At 40.5% G+C, this 15824-nt stretch overlaps 1 protein-coding gene across 1 annotated transcript in view; it reads right to left on the bottom strand.

Moving 5' to 3' along the window:
• Window positions 1-15160, bottom strand: part of CDH17 (cadherin 17) — a 40388-nt gene extending 25228 nt beyond the window's left edge. The window contains exons 1-7 of the mRNA XM_036741395.1: window positions 15059-15160; window positions 12613-12747; window positions 10399-10537; window positions 9594-9752; window positions 9246-9445; window positions 5871-5999; window positions 5021-5171 (exon numbers count right to left, since the gene is read on the bottom strand). Of these exons, the coding sequence (XP_036597290.1) occupies window positions 5021-5171; window positions 5871-5999; window positions 9246-9445; window positions 9594-9752; window positions 10399-10537; window positions 12613-12747; window positions 15059-15160 (1015 nt within the window). The remainder of the gene's footprint in view (window positions 1-5020; window positions 5172-5870; window positions 6000-9245; window positions 9446-9593; window positions 9753-10398; window positions 10538-12612; window positions 12748-15058) is intronic.
• Between the last annotated feature and the right edge of the window lie 664 nt (window positions 15161-15824).

Raw genomic sequence — 15824 nt, 5'->3', positions numbered from 1 at the left:
ATGCAACACCTGATGAGGCAGAAGACCCTGTAGATTCTGAAGAGAGCAAAGAGCCACAGAATGACATTCCTAAATGGTTTAAAAGAGAGATAATCATTATGACAGTAGAATTTGTGGCCTGCACAGCAGGAATAATTGGCAGGAATAGAAAATTTTGAATCTGTGGTGATGAGTCTCACCAAAGACACAAAAGAGAGGATAACTGATTGAGAATGCAAATACATGGAAGTGAAGGGCAATCTTGATTCCCTTGTTAATTATTTCCTATTTATCCTGTATGTAGTCTCTTTTTGTGTTCCCAGCACTTAACACAATACCTGGCACATAGTAGGGGTTTAATAAATGTTGGTTGGTTGAATGATTGGAAGAAGAGAAGCAAAAAGGAGCAAGATTAAAAGAAAGCAGGATCTCCAAACAAGTAAAATCTCAAAGACAGAATGCACAGAAACAACTTAAGGATTACAGGTCTCCCAGAAGAACATGACAAGTCAAAAAACCTGAACACTATAATGCAATAAATAATACGAGAAAACTACCCAGAACTTCTGACCATAGAAAACAAAAGACTCCATAGACCACCTCCAGAAAAAAATCCAAGGCGGCAAACTCCAAAACACATAGTGGTTGAACCAAACAATTCCATTGAGAAACAATGTTAGCCATCAAGAGAAAGACCTTCAAGTATAAAGGAAAGGAAATTCAAATAACATATGACTATTCTGCCCTCACCAAAAAATACCCCTGCTTTTAAAGAAAAGGGAAAGGCACATGATAAAAATGTGTCAATTGAAAATTTTGACACTCCATAACAATTGATCACAAATTCGACTTGCTGTGGTACCTATATAGCCTAACAACTCCCTAAAATCCCAGGTCCACAAGCAATTTATCACAAGGTTGTTGGATTGCTCTCCACTGCAGAAATACATTCCTGCTGGGATTCTGAGTCGGGAAGCAAAAGGTAAATAAGTCCTTTGTTAATTGGTATTAAGATATTTCTTATACAGGGTGTAAACAGCTTCAGAAACCAGCATCATTTCAGAACTTGAAGGTAAGCCCTCTGTATAGAATGTCAGTAATTTCATTTGGAGAATGGAACCATTCTGCATTTCTTAAGAAGGATTGATTAAACAGTACAATGTGCTTCTGGAGGGGGAGGAAGGAGTAAAGAGGAGTAGATTTGTTTCTCCCAGGAATCTTTTTTGTTATGTTGTTAAAGTAATAGTCTAAGATGGCTTAAGTGTGATAGTGACAGAAGACTGGAGGGTAGACCAGATGATCTCTCAAAATTTTTTTCAAGATAGAAATTCTGTGATTAAAAGAAATATTTTAGGGGGCGGAGCCAAGATGGCGGCTGGTAAGCACGGACTACAGTGAGCTCCGTACCCGAGTCCCTCCACAAACCTATAAAAATGGCTCTGAACCAATTCTAGAACGGCAGAACCCACAGAACAGCAGAGGGAAGCAGGGCTCCAGCCCAGGACAGCCTGGATGGTCTCTGGGTGAGGTCTATTCCACACGGAGCTGGGAGCTGGGAGCTGGGAACGGAGTGGAGCAGAGCCCAGCCTGAGCGGTGTGGACGATCCAGACCAGAAGCTGGGCGGAGGGGGCCCTAGCGCCCTGAATATGTGAGCTGCGGCAGGTACCAGACCCCTCGACCCACAAACACCAAAGACTGCGGAGAAGGTTAGTGGGAAAAGCTGCGGGAGTGGAAGGAGTTCGCGGTTCGGCTTCCAGCCCCGGGGGCAGCGGAGGTGGGGCAGCTACAGCTGTTGTTACTTCCGGCTCCAGGCCCACCTGGTGGGAGGAATTAAGTGGCGGATCAGAGCAGGAGTGCAACAGCCTGCTGAAGATCTAAGCCCAGTCTGGACTGGGGGTCCTTGGGGAAGGAGGAGTGTGGCTCTGACAGAGCTGGCACCTCCCCCCCAAACGTAGAACATAGAACTCGTTAGTCTACAAGCAGTCATACCCCACTGAAAAACTCAAGGGTCAAGTTAGTTGGTTGGGAATATGGCCAGGCAGCGAAAACGCGCCCAGATTCAGTCTCAGACTTTGGATTCTTTCTTTGGTGACAAAGAAGACCAAAACATACAGCCTAAAGAAGACAACAAAGTCATAGAGCCTACAACAAAAGCCTCCAAGAAAAACATGAACTGGCCCCAGGCCATAGAAGAACTCAAAAAGGATTTGGAAAAGCAAGCTAGAGAAGTAGAGGAAAAATTGGGAAGAGAAATGAGAAGGATGCGAGAAAACCATGAAAAACAAGTCAATGACTTGCTAAAGGAGACCCAAAAAAATACTGAAAAATACACTGAAGAAAACAACACCTTAAAAAATAGACTAACTCAAATGGCAAAAGAGCTCCAAAAAGCCAATGAGGAGAAGAATGCCTTGAAAGGCAGAATTAGCCAAATGGAAAAGGAGGTCCAAAAGACCACTGAAGAAAATACTACTTTAAAAATTAGATTGGAGCAAGTGGAAGCTAGTGACTTTATGAGAAATCAGGATATTATAAAACAGAACCAGAGGAATGAAAAAATGGAAGACAATGTGAAATATCTCCTTGGAAAAACCACTGACCTGGAAAATAGATCCAGGAGAGATAATTTAAAAATTATTGGACTACCTGAAAGCCATGATCAAAAAAAGAGCCTAGATACCATCTTTCAGGAAATTATCAAGGAGAACTGCCCTGATATTCTAGAGCCACAGGGCAAAATAGAAATTGAAAGAATCCATCGATCGCCTCCTCAAATAGATCCCAAAAAGAAATCTCCTAGGAATATTGTTGCCAAATTCCAGAGCTCCCAGATCAAGGAGAAAATACTGCAAGCAGCCAGAAAGAAACAATTTGAGTATTGTGGAAACCCAATCAGAATAACCCAAGATCTGGCAGCTTCTACATTAAGAGATCGAAGGGCTTGGAATGCGATATTCCGGAGGTCAATGGAGCTAGGATTAAAACCTAGAATCACCTACCCAGCAAAACTGAGTATCATGTTCCAAGGCAAAATATGGAGTTTCAATAAAATAGAGGACTTTCAAGCTTTCTCAGTGAAAAGACCAGAACTGAATAGAAAATTTGACTTTCAAACACAAGAATCAAGAGAAGCATGAAAAGGTAATCAAGAAACGGAAATTGCAAGGGACTTACTAAAGTTGAACTGTTTTGTTTACATTCCTACATGGAAAGATGATGAGTATGATTCATGAGACCTCAGTATTAGGGTAGTTGAAGGGAATATGCATGTATATATGTATATGTATATGTATATATATGTGTATATATATATATATATGTTTATGTATATATATAAGTGAATGTGTATGTATGTATGTATCTATATGTATATGTATGTATGTGCATGTATGTGTATATATATATATGTGTTTATATATATATATATATGTAAAAGAGAGAGAGCAGACACAGGGTGAGTTGAGGATGAAGGGAAGAGAGCTAAAAGAAATAAAATGAAATTAAGGGATGAGAGAGTAACATACTGAGAGAGGGAGATAGGGAGAGATAGAATGGGGTGGATTATCTCGCATAAAGGTGGCAAGAGGAAGCAGTTCTATGGGAGGAGGGGAGAGGGCAGGTGAGGGGGGAATGAGTGAACCTTGCTCTCATCAGATTTGGCCTGAGGGGGAATACCATACATACTCAGTTGGGTATGTTACCCCACAGGAAAGAAGAGGGAGGAAAAAAAGAGGGAGAAAAAAAGGCGGGGGGATGATGGAGTGGAGGGCAGATGGGGGTGGAGGTAATCAAAACAAACACTTTGGAAAGGGGACAGGGTCAAGGGAGAAAATTCAATAAAGCGGGATGGGTTGGGAAGGAGCAAAATGTAGTTAGCCGTTCACAACATGAGTATTGTGGAAGGGTTATACATAATAATACATGTGTGGCCTAGGTTGAATTGCTCAACTTCTTAGGGAGGGTGGGTGGGAAGGGAAGAGGGAAGGGAATTTAGAACTCAAAGTTTTAAAATCAGATGTTCAAAAACAAAAAAAGTTTTTGTATGCAACTAAAAAATAAGATACACAGGCAATGGGGCGTAGAAATTTATCTTGCCCTACAAGAAAGGAAGGGAAAAGGGGATGAGAGGGGAGGGGGGTGATAGAGGGGAGGGCTGACTGGGGAACAGGGCAACCAGAATATAAGCCATCTTGGAGTGGGGGGGGAGGGTAGAAATGGGGAGAAAATTTGTAATTCAAACTGTTGTGAAAATCAATGCTGAAAACCAAATATGTTAAATAAATAAATTGCATTTAAAAAAAAAAGAAATATTTTATAGTAAAGAACTAGAAACCACGTAGTTATCAATTGATTAAGGAATGGCTAAACAAGTTGTGATACATAGATATAACATAATACTACTGTGCTATAACAAACAATAAATATGATTAATGCAGAGAAGCATGGGAAGACTTATACAAACTGATTCAAAGTGATATAAGATTCAGAAGTGATATAAGAACCAGAGAAACAATATACACAATGTCTAAAACAAAGAAAATGGAAGAAAAAGTCAAACAAAACTGAATGCTATGAAATCATAATGATCAGACTTGGCCCCAAAGAAGACATATAAGATCAAACTTCCCTGCCTTCTTTGCACAAGCAGGTAACTATGGATATAGAACACTATGTACAATATCAATTTTTTTTAATGTTTTGGTTAGTTGTACTCAATTATATTTCTCCCATAAGACTTTGTAACAAGGAATTGTTCTCTGGAAGAAAAAGAAAAGGAGTGATACATAGAGAAATGTAGCTGATGTACAGTCTTAGGATATCAATGAAAACATGTTAAAATGTTTTTTAAAATATTTTATAGTTACTAAAAGACCAACTCTGTTTAAAAGGACCAGAATCTTACTCCATTTTCTACTACAAGTACATTTCGACTATTTCATTTCCCCCATGCATGTGAAGCTCTAAGTGGGAACAGCAAATAACTTAGCAGGGACCATGGAATTAGATTTTCCTTCTAAAAATAACATAATCATTCCTTACCTATTTTCTCATTCTCCTGGACCTCAAATACTGTCACTGGAGCAGGACAAACAGGAGGATTGTCATTAATGTCTGTAACTTCAACATTAATTTCTAATGGTCTTGCTAGGGGGAGTCCACTCTCATCCTTTGCAGTTGCATAGAAGACATACTAAAACAGGAAAGTCAAAGTCAGGAGAAAATTTATCCAAAATTCATTCCTGCATCTCACCCTGAAAAGCAAAGTAAATGACTATTTCTTTTTATCCATTTGGGTTCTGTTTTCTTAGACATGGAGAATAGGGAGGGGAAATGAAAAGGTTGGGTTTTGAAGAAAAGAAATATGCTTGTTGAAAGTAGATAGCATGCTATGAGGAGGAGGAGGAGGAAGAAGGAAGTCAAGAAGGGAAAAAGAGGAAGAGAAGAAGGAAGGAGGAGGAGGAAGAAAGAATAGGAAGGAGGAGGAAAAAGAGGAAAAGGAAGAAGAGGAGGAGGAAGAAGAAAGAAGAGGAGGAGGAAAAGGAGAGGACTTGCATTTATATGGTACTTTAAGGTTTGCAAAGCACTTTACCTATGTTTTCCTTGATGAGCCTTACAACAATGGTGCTCTCTCCATTTGACAGATAAAGAAACTGAGGCTAAGAAAAGTTAAGTGGCTTTCCCAGGGTGACATAGGTTGTAATTGAGGTTTGAAGTCAGACAATTGAAATTAGATCTTCCTATTCCAAGTCTAAAACTACATCCTATGGGTCACTTAGTTGTTTATTGGATATAGAATGTTTGTCTGTTTAATAAAATCACTGTTGCTGTCATCTGTACCCCTGGCTAAGACCATGTCTTGCCAACTCATGACCATTTCAAGATTACTTACCGAATCCGTTTCTTCTCTATCCAAGGGTTCAGTCACATAAATAATTCCGTCTTGGTCAATTGAAAATGGGAATCTAGTTGGCTTCTTTTCAAATAAGGAGTAGAGAGCACCTGGATCATTCCACTGCACCTAGAGTCCCCCAAACAACAAGAGACAGTTTGTGAAATGCAAGCAAAGGTTCATCAATTTAGAGATGTATGGGATCTTAGAGGCTATCTAGCCCAGAGATGAGGAACCTACAGCCTCCAGGCCACATATGGCCCTCTAAGTCCTCAAGTGTGGCCCTTTGAATCCAAACTTCATAGAAAAAATCTAGAGGGCCACATGTGGCCTCAAGGCCACAGGTTCCCCACCCCTGATTCTAGCCCACAGGCCCTCACTCTAATAATGAGAAAACTGAAGCCCAGGGAGGACTTGTGACTTGTTTAAGGTAGCATAGGAACCAAGCAGCAGTGGCAGGATTCAGTGCCAAACTCTCAGACTCCATCCAAGTAAAGCACTATTTCCATCACACTATGTCACCTCTTAAATCTAAGAAGCTGCAGCTTTGTTGTGTCAAGTATTTTCCTACATGCAGGTTTTCCTGATCCTGCCAACTGCTGGTGCCCTCTCTCTCTAACTACCTTGTATTTACTTTGTATTTTATTTTGTATTTATTTTGTGAACATGAATATTTGAATGTAACATCCCTTCTGATGGAATGTAAGCTCTGTGAGGGCAGGGACTGTTTTCATCTTTATTTTTGTGTCCCCAGCATCTAGCACATAGTAGGGACAAGTAATAAATGGTGTTTCATTGCCTAATCATTTTGCTTTTTCAAAAATTGTTATGGATTTGTGTGCATGTAACAACTTGTGTATGTGTGGCTACATGTGTATATATCGTACTGGCAATTGAACATTTAACTTCCAACCAAAGATGTTTCAGCACTTAGCTCAGTGCTTGGTACATAGTAGGCACTTAATAAATAACAGCTGACTGACTGAAGAAAGCTTTCACCTTTCAAGGTTGTTACAAAGGCAGGGATGGATGCATTTTCAGAAGCATTTTCCCCTCACAAAATAATACTATCTGACCTTTCTAAAACATATAGTATTTGCCCTGTCTCCCTTCCACCCCATCCCTCCATCTTGGAATCTAACTGATGTTCAAGGATTCATATACATCTGTCTATATAATAGATAAAATGTTCTTTGTGACAGACAAAATTTAAGGATTGGAGTACTGGCTTACTACAGGCTTCCAAAATTCACCACAGATGAATTTAAAAAAAAACCAGGGGACACTCTGAACTGTTCTCCTGGGAGATGTTTAAGGAAGCTAATGGATCTGTAAATAATACAAATCCCTCCCCAAGATGCTTAGTCTTGAGAACACCAGGGATAAGGTGCATGCCAAATTCTGGAGGTTTTTTTTAAATGAACAAGAAAATTTAATAGCAAGGCTGCTCTATTGACTTGAAATGAGACATATACTCAAAAGAGTTGCTGGACTAATTATTGTTCTTTGTGTCATTACCAATTTATTCTCTCCAATTACCTGGAAAATTCCACTTAGACAAGTAACACATTAATAGCCATTAACACTCAAATTGTTGGTGATTTATTTGGCTTATCCCAACCCCTTCCTCTGAGTTCATTGACTGAAGATTTGGTGGAGGGAAGACATGAATGACTGCCAAAGGGAGGCAAATCTGGGTGAGGGATCATATAGTGGAATCCTGGGTAGCTGAAGGGGCAGTGTGAGGATACTAGAGAGGTAGAATAGATGTTGGTGCCTAGAACAGGGAGAGACTTACAAAACACTAAGTGAGAGAACTTTAAAAAATGCTCACTTCACAAGTGTGCTCAGGATCAGTCTTATCTACAGACCTTATCCCTTGACAAGATCAGAGTCACACTCAGGGGGCCATGTCCAAAACAAAGACAATGGACATTAATAGAAGAAACATAATTCTAAGCTGAAATTGTAGCTGAAAAACAAAACATCTTCATCAGATATATACTGTGTGGAATGGGCATGCTCTCATGTAGATAATGGCACCATGTTAGAACAATGTGCTGTTTACTCAATCAAGTTACATCCTACTTGAAGTAAGTCCATCTCAATCATAGCCCTTTAGACTAAGTATGAAAGTCTTTGAAAGCCATCTGATAAAGTCAAATGACATCAGATAGGAAGTCTGACTAGGAGGTTTCATTACCCTCTGGAACATCAAGTCCCAAGAATCACAGAAGTTGGAACAAGCATGGCTATCCAGGACACTCTGAAGAGTCATCACAGGGGGAAGCGGGGAGGAAGGAAAAGGAGGGAAGGAGGGGTCTTCGGTCTCATTCTCTACTTCTCTATGGTAAGAGGAGAACTATTTGAGCTTCAAAAGGGCAGCAGATATTAGATTTTCTATCCTCCCGCTGATATCCTAGCAGTATCACTGGATCAGATTATGAAAAGAGCTGCATTGGGAGCCAAGGACAAACTCAATATAGATTCATCATGCTTAAAGGGAGCTTCCTGAGCACTACATGAACAGGAGAAAAGGACCTCCATTAACCAAGAGCTATGAATGATCCATTTCCCCACATGTGCTCTCTAAGCTTAAGCTCACTTTTTTCCTGGACTCCAGATTCTTGGGGAAGTATATCTCAGTCAATAGGGGTGGTGGAGGAGATGTTTGGTTCCAGCTGTTATTATTATACCACATTAGTAAACACCCCTCTCTAAAAGCTACTTGACTTTCTAAAAGCTCTTCTAAAAGTCTAGCTGACTTTTGTTGATTCTTAACTAATAATCTTTGGGGAAAGCACACCAGTCAGGCCTTGAACCAATGGCATAAGAGAATTATTCCCTCCTCCCAACTCTTCAGGGGTACCCCTTAGAATTCAGAAGTCATGTGGACCTAACTGATCACTAGGAATGAGAGCTGGGATGAGGATCCTCAGTGCTTATCTGTGCTACAGTATGTAAATGTCCGAAAGGGCAGAGACAATATGTGGTTCACTTTGCTGCTTTGCATTTTTTTTTTTTGCAATGCACAAAAGTGTACTCAATTCGTATTGTTTTACTGAAGATTACAGGGTAGGGGGAGATTAAACCTCTGTATATGGAGAGGAGGGGACTAATGGGATATTTGCCACTATTGGGTGACATAGTGAATAGAATACTGGGCCTGGAATCAGGAAGGCCTGAGTTTAAATCTGTCCTCAGACCCTAGGCAAGTCACAACCTCTAATTCCTCTTCTATAAAACAGGGATAATGAAAACACCCACCTCCCAGGGCTGTTGTAAGGATCAAATATGATAAAGTCTGTAAAGTACTTATCATGTTATCTGTCACACAGTATGAGCTATATAAATATTCGCTATTATTACTATTACCTGAGTGATTTTGATAGGATAAGGCTCAGTAGAGTTTTCCTGAAGGGTGATAGTCCCTGGTGCCTTCCAAATGTTCTCTTCCACAATAATATTCACAGGTACGGTATCACTGAAAGAATTATCTGACTGACCTCCCATGTCCATGACAGAAACCACCAGGTCATAACGTGCATTCTTTAGTGGATCTAATTCCTGTGACCCTGGAAAAGGGGGAAGGAAAGAAACAACAGGAGGGTGCAACTGTGTCTACTTTGCTGATTTTGTGTGACCCCTTGGAGGGGGCAATTATACAGTATTCACACCTCAGTTTTTTTGAGGCATAGGAAAAAGACAGCTTGCATCCTTTACCTTCTCGGGTAAGGGAAATTCCACCTGTTTTGTTGTTTATCTGAAAATACATCACATCATTTATCTTGGGAAGCTGGACGGCAATTCGATAAAAAAGCTGGGCATGGAGAGTATTGGGATCATCCCGGTCTGTAGCATTGACATACATGAAAGGCTTTCCTATTTAGCAAAACCAAGAAGAAAAGATGTAAAATCATCAGCCTTAGGCTGGGGAACTGGTTCATTCATTCACTTGACAAGCATTTCCTAAATGGCTGCTATGAAGGAGGTAGGAAGCTAGTGTAACATCTTACAGAAATACAATATTGCTGGTGTTTTTTTTTTTAATGCCATCCAGAAGAAAGAAAAACTATCACTGAATTAGCAGAGTACTGTTTCCTTGAGCAGATCACAGTGCCAGATCTAAGGATCCTCTTTGGCCCAAGCCTCCTTGCCTGTACTGCTTATAATCCCCAGCTTCCTCTAAGTTTCAGCTCAAGGGCTTCATTCCAGCCCTGATCCCTCCAATTTTTAGGGACCCTTCACCTAAAAGACAATTTTGTACTAATCTTGTATACGGTTTGCGTTTACTTATTAATGAACACATTATTTCTCACTCCATCCCCTACCATCTAAGAAAAGGTAAGCTCTTTGAGGGCAGGAACCTCCCTTTCTTTTTTGTTTTTGTCTCTCAGTATCCATCACAGCACGCAGCATCTGAATTGGATTGAAATGAATTTCCCTCCCTCTCTTCTCCATTTTTGTGGTTTCCCAGGCCTCACTGATCTTCCTACCCATTTTGCCCCACATTGTCCCTCTTTGTTACCTGGGCGTGAATTCTGCCTTATAGTTCCATTGTATTGTGTCTGGAGAAAGACCGGACGGTTGTCATTAATATCTTCAACTACAATTGTGATAGTAACCGGACCCTCTACTAGGTTCCCTCCAGCATCCAAGACTTCTACCTGACGTTGAAAGGAAATGTTTAAAATAATATTAACAATAATGATGATAGTGCTTTGGGACTTGCAAAGAGTTTTACATGCTGTCTCACTTGAGCCTCTCAATGACTATGGTAAGAGACCTTTCAGTTGGGGTAATAGGCCTAAAAATCATAGGAAAGAAGTTAGAGTTAGTCAAATAGCATGAAATCTGAGGGTTCCATCAAAATAACGTCAACTTCGGTGGCAGGAGAGATCCCATTGTTCATTAGGGAATTGATTACTGTTGTCAAAGGCTGACTATAATGGAATCTGCACAATCAAAATAAATTGGCCAGAATCATTGCAACAGTAGCACTAGGAGTATGGTATTATGGGAGTATTCTCTAAAAACTAGGAATAGGAGCAGCAGCAGTAGTAACTGTAGTGCAAGCAGCAGCAGCAGCAACAGTATTAGTAACAATATTACTAGTAACAATCGTAGCAGCAGCTGCAGTAAAATGGCAACATCTTTCACGTGGACTGTGAACCGTAACAACAATTTCAGTTGTAGGAAGACAATCTGAATGCTGCACTGGTCTCCCTGGAAGATCTCCAACATCTCCTCATTGGAGTTTATAGAGAAGGAAATGGACAAGAAATAGCCAGAATGAGAAGACATGAGTAGGTAACAATCTACATTGGAAGGACTATGACCAACAGTGAGATCACAGATACCCAGGAGCATCAAAATATAGGGTGCTTGATGTCCCTCGTCTCATTTGGTACTCATAGCAACCCTAAGAAGTAGGTCAAGCCTGGATTGCCATTCTCCATTCTGTACCTGGAGACATTGAGATGCAGGGGAGGCCTGACATAGCAAGTTTGGTGTTAGAAATGGGGTTGATATACAGAGTTTCTCTTTCTTATGTTCTTTGCAATATACCAAAAATGCTAAGTGACCTTGGCAGCTAGGCTAGCCAAGAGAAGAGAAAGAGAGAGAGAGAGAGAGAGAGAGAGAGAGAGAGAGAGAGAGAGAAGGAGAAGAAGAAGAAGAAGAAGAAGAAGAAGAAGAAGAAGAAGGAAGGAAGGAAGAGAGAAAGAAAGAGAGGAAGGAAGAAAGAAAGGAAGAAAGAAAGAAACAAGGAAAGGGAGAGAGAAAGAAAAAGAAGGAAAGGGAGAAAGAAGGAAAGAGAGAAAGAAAGAAGGAAAGGGAGAAAGGGAAGAAGGGAGGGAGGCAGGGAGGAAGGAAGGAAGAGAAAAGAGAAGAAGAGAAGAGGAGAAGAAAGGAGAGGAGAGGAGAGGAAAGGAGAGGAGAGGAGAGGGGAGGAGGGGGGAGGGGAGGGGAGGAGGGGGGAGGAGAGAAGAGGGAGTTCTTTGAGCCCTGGCTTGAAATTCTCTCTGTCCCACCCTGTATCACACCCCCGTCACAGGCTAGTTTCACAGGCCCCTGTTTCCCCTAGCTTTTCAGTAGAAGGAGAGAAGGAAAAAATGTGAGTTTTGCCCATATCTCTTCACTTGCACTTTCTACTCTTTGCATTGCAGAGCACACCTCTCATCCCAACATTGACTCTCCCTGGGCATATTCAAGAGCAGGTGTGGTATTGTAGCAAGGTGCGGTATGAGAAAGAATTGGGTTATAGGAAGAGTAAGAGTCTGGAAGTAAGAGATGAGTTCTAAGGGGAACTAAAATGGCTGCACTTGGAGGAGCATTCCTGAGTAAAGGACTTTGTCATGAGAATAGGAGTCCCTCAGTCACAAAGTCTGAGAGAGAGATTTCTTCTGTTTTTTCCACAGTTGGGCACACACAAAGTGGACACGTAAATTTAAAATGAAATCATTCTTTTTTTAAAATTTTTTAAAATTTATTTATTTTTAGTTTACCACACATAATAAGGACTTGCTAGCAGAGGATGGTTTCGATCCATCGACCTCTGGGTTATGGGCCCAGCACGCTTCCGCTGCGCCACTCTGCTACCTAAATCATTTTTAACAAACTACTCCACCAAGACCAGAAGAGCTGGCGTTTAGTAGGAAATAACTCTGCCAATGATTGAGTTGCTTATGATGCTTTAAGTGGTAAGAATCAGGGTGTAGCCCAAGGCATGGTTTCTGCTCACCTGGAGTATATGGACAGCTTTATTTTCTCTATCCAGGATTCCAGTATAATACAGTATTCCGTCTGGATGAATATAAAAAATGTTATCTGTCTCACCACTTAACTGAAATGTCACGTCGGTAGCATCAGTCTTAAACTGGGAAGGAAAGAAAAACAAAATTAGTAAATATAGAGGAACAATTTGTTGGTTTTATGGGCAGTTACAAAGAGTTCCATAGGCTGCACCCATGAACACATTTAGAGTATAAAAGAATATAAGCTCTTTGAGGGCACCTTAGAAATTATCCAGACCAAACCTTTACTTCAGATATGAGGAAGTTCAGGTCCAGAGACATTAAATGTTTTATCCAAATCCCACCACTAGATAGTGGAAGAGGCAGGACTCATCCTCAGGCCTTTGGATTCCAAGTCCAGTAATTATTTCATTAGACTACACTGCAGGCCTTTGGGGGTAGGGGGTTGGGAGGTAGGGTGGTCCATACCTGTGATTTCATTGACTTAGGGAATCTATGGTGAGGAAACTCCTTTTACTGCCACAGATTGGCAACTCTTCTGTATTTCCAGACTAATCACACATTACTACTCCTCATGCTCTCTGCAGTGAGCTCGAGCCCCACATACATTCATTTGTATGTAGATATAGATAAATCCGACTGGTCCACTTCCTATTCTCCATTGACAACATTCCATCCTCCATCTCTCATCTCTACACCTTTGCACATGCTGTTCCTCAGGCCAGCATCCTCCTCCCACTGCCTTCCCCCTTCTAGAAGAATGCAATTTCCTTCAGGGCAAGGATTATATCATTATTGCCTATATATTGCGGATGCCTAGAGCAATGCCTACTACACAGCAGGTCCGAAATAAGTGATTGTTCAGTTGAATCTATTTGAGAATTAGAAAGGACCTTAGAAGTCATCTCATTGAGTAGATGAGTGATTGAGCCCCTAAGGAAATTAAATGTCTTATCCAAGGTCTTACAGCTAGTCAATATTAGAGTTCTCCTGACTCTCAGCTTTGGACTCTTTTCAATACTCCACACAGAGTCTACTCACAAGGTTTTCCCCCTTCCCACTTTCATCCCAAGACAAATAATATGAAGTCTTTAAGCTAAAGCAGAAATGCTTAATTTGGAGTCCACAGACACCCCAAGGGTTAAAGCAGCTAGGTGGCATAATGGATGGAGCACTAGAGTCGGAGTCAGCAACATCTGAGTTCAAATCTGCTCTTAGACACATATTAGTGGAGTGACTTTCGGCAAATCACTTAATCTCTGCCTCAGTTTATTCATCTGTAAAATGGGCATAATAGTAGCACCTCCTTCCAAGGGTAGTTGTGAGGATAAAGTGAGAGAATATTTGTAAAAGACTTTACGAGTCTTAAAATGCTATGTAAATGTTAGTTATTTTTATTCAGGAGGGCCATAAACTTGAATGGGAAACAAATTACATCTTCATTTTCACTAATCGCTAACTAAAATTTAGGCTTTCCTTCAATTATGCAGGTAGACAAGAAACATTATTGTGAGAAGGGGTTCATAGGTGTCACCAGACTGCCAAAGGGATCCAAACACAAAAGAGGTTAAAAGCATCATGAACTAGGGTATCATTTTGAATTTTGTTCACCAATTTGCTGAAATTCAGACATTTCTAAAGCAAAGATGCCCAGTGGTTCCACCCAAAATTGAGGTCGTAAAGGTAATACAAGTACATTCACACACTCACACACACACACCACACACAAACACACATATACCATATATACACACACACATACACATACCACACACACAAGCACACACACACATACATGTACACACACCACACACACACACAAACACACCACACACACACATACACTCATATACATGCTCATCCACTACTGCCCCTCTGGCTACCCACACTACCTTCTCCATTTCCAGCTGTCTTCCAACACCATTGTTTCTGCTGATGCCTTTTCAAAGTCATAGAGAAGAGTTTGGAGCTAAACTTTGGGGTGGAAATTAGTTAGAGTATTGCCTCTGGTGCAAAAATTGCCTATTCCTACCCTGACTGACTTCCAGGGAATTTGAATCTTAATCTAACACATTGCTTCCACATTTGAACACATAGCAGAGTTGTGCTGTAGCTTATTCAGACACATCAAACTGTCTCCTTTTCCAGTCCAAGTTTCACTCTGAGTGGCAGGGGTCCTGTTCCCCACCCTAAGGAACATTTAAAGCATAGGGAGTCATTGGAGAATATAATGTAATTATGCATTCCCTTGTAATACCAGTGATAACTTCCCTCTATTTAATTTGCTCTCCAAAATTTTTTGGTAAGGCTTGCTCCGTCTACCATTTTAGTTTAGGTATGGCTATGCTCTTAGTTAGATAAAGGAAATCAAGGTCCACTGTGTAGCAGGGCTCACTAAAATGAGACACCTTAATGCCCAAAGATAGTCATTACCTGAAATATAACTTGATTGTTTCTTTCTTCACCTTCAGATATAGAAAATGTCATGGGTTTCAGAGGTCCACTGAATACCCCGTCTTGACCATATCCAGTCATCTGTTAAGAGAGAAAAGGAATAGAAATTATACTGACCATCTTTCCTGAAAATCCGATCACTTTTTCATTTGGCTTTTTAATGGTGCTCAGGGCTAAAACTTTAAACAGAGTTAATCTACCATAGATTAAAATCATGTTTTGATTATCAGCATAAAGTTGATCTCTGTCACAAATTCTTTCATGTATTTTATATTGTTTAGAAAGGCTCCTTGTGACCTGAATATTTCTTACAAGGAAACAAATACCATATAACTAAGTGATTAGCATGATATGATAACAATGGCACTCAAAAGAGTCATATAAAATCTGGAAAAGTCTGTATTTCCTTGCAGAAGAGAGTTGAGATGGATGATCCTATAAAAATACACATAAGGGTAAAGCAGGTATTTCAAACACTTTCATGTAGCAGCTCTCAGGCATGAAGACCCTGAATGTCAAAGGCTAGCAGTTTTCTGTCAACCAGCTTCCAATGGATGACCACAGTGTGGTGAATGACAGACTAAAGGAAGTGCCCACCACCTGCCTTCTCCCCAGGTCTGTAAGATGAATGTTCCTCAATGATCACTTCCCCAAAACAGATAAAGATAAAAGACATGATGATGATGATAATGAAAATGAGGATGGTTTCCAGGCATTATTCTCTCGTTGGAATGGTAGAAATGGG

The sequence above is a fragment of the Trichosurus vulpecula genome, chromosome 1, assembly GCF_011100635.1.
Source record: "Trichosurus vulpecula isolate mTriVul1 chromosome 1, mTriVul1.pri, whole genome shotgun sequence".
NCBI lineage: Eukaryota > Metazoa > Chordata > Mammalia > Diprotodontia > Phalangeridae > Trichosurus > Trichosurus vulpecula.
The sequence above is the reverse complement of the archived record's forward strand: the minus strand, read 5'-3'. Positions and strand labels throughout refer to the sequence as shown.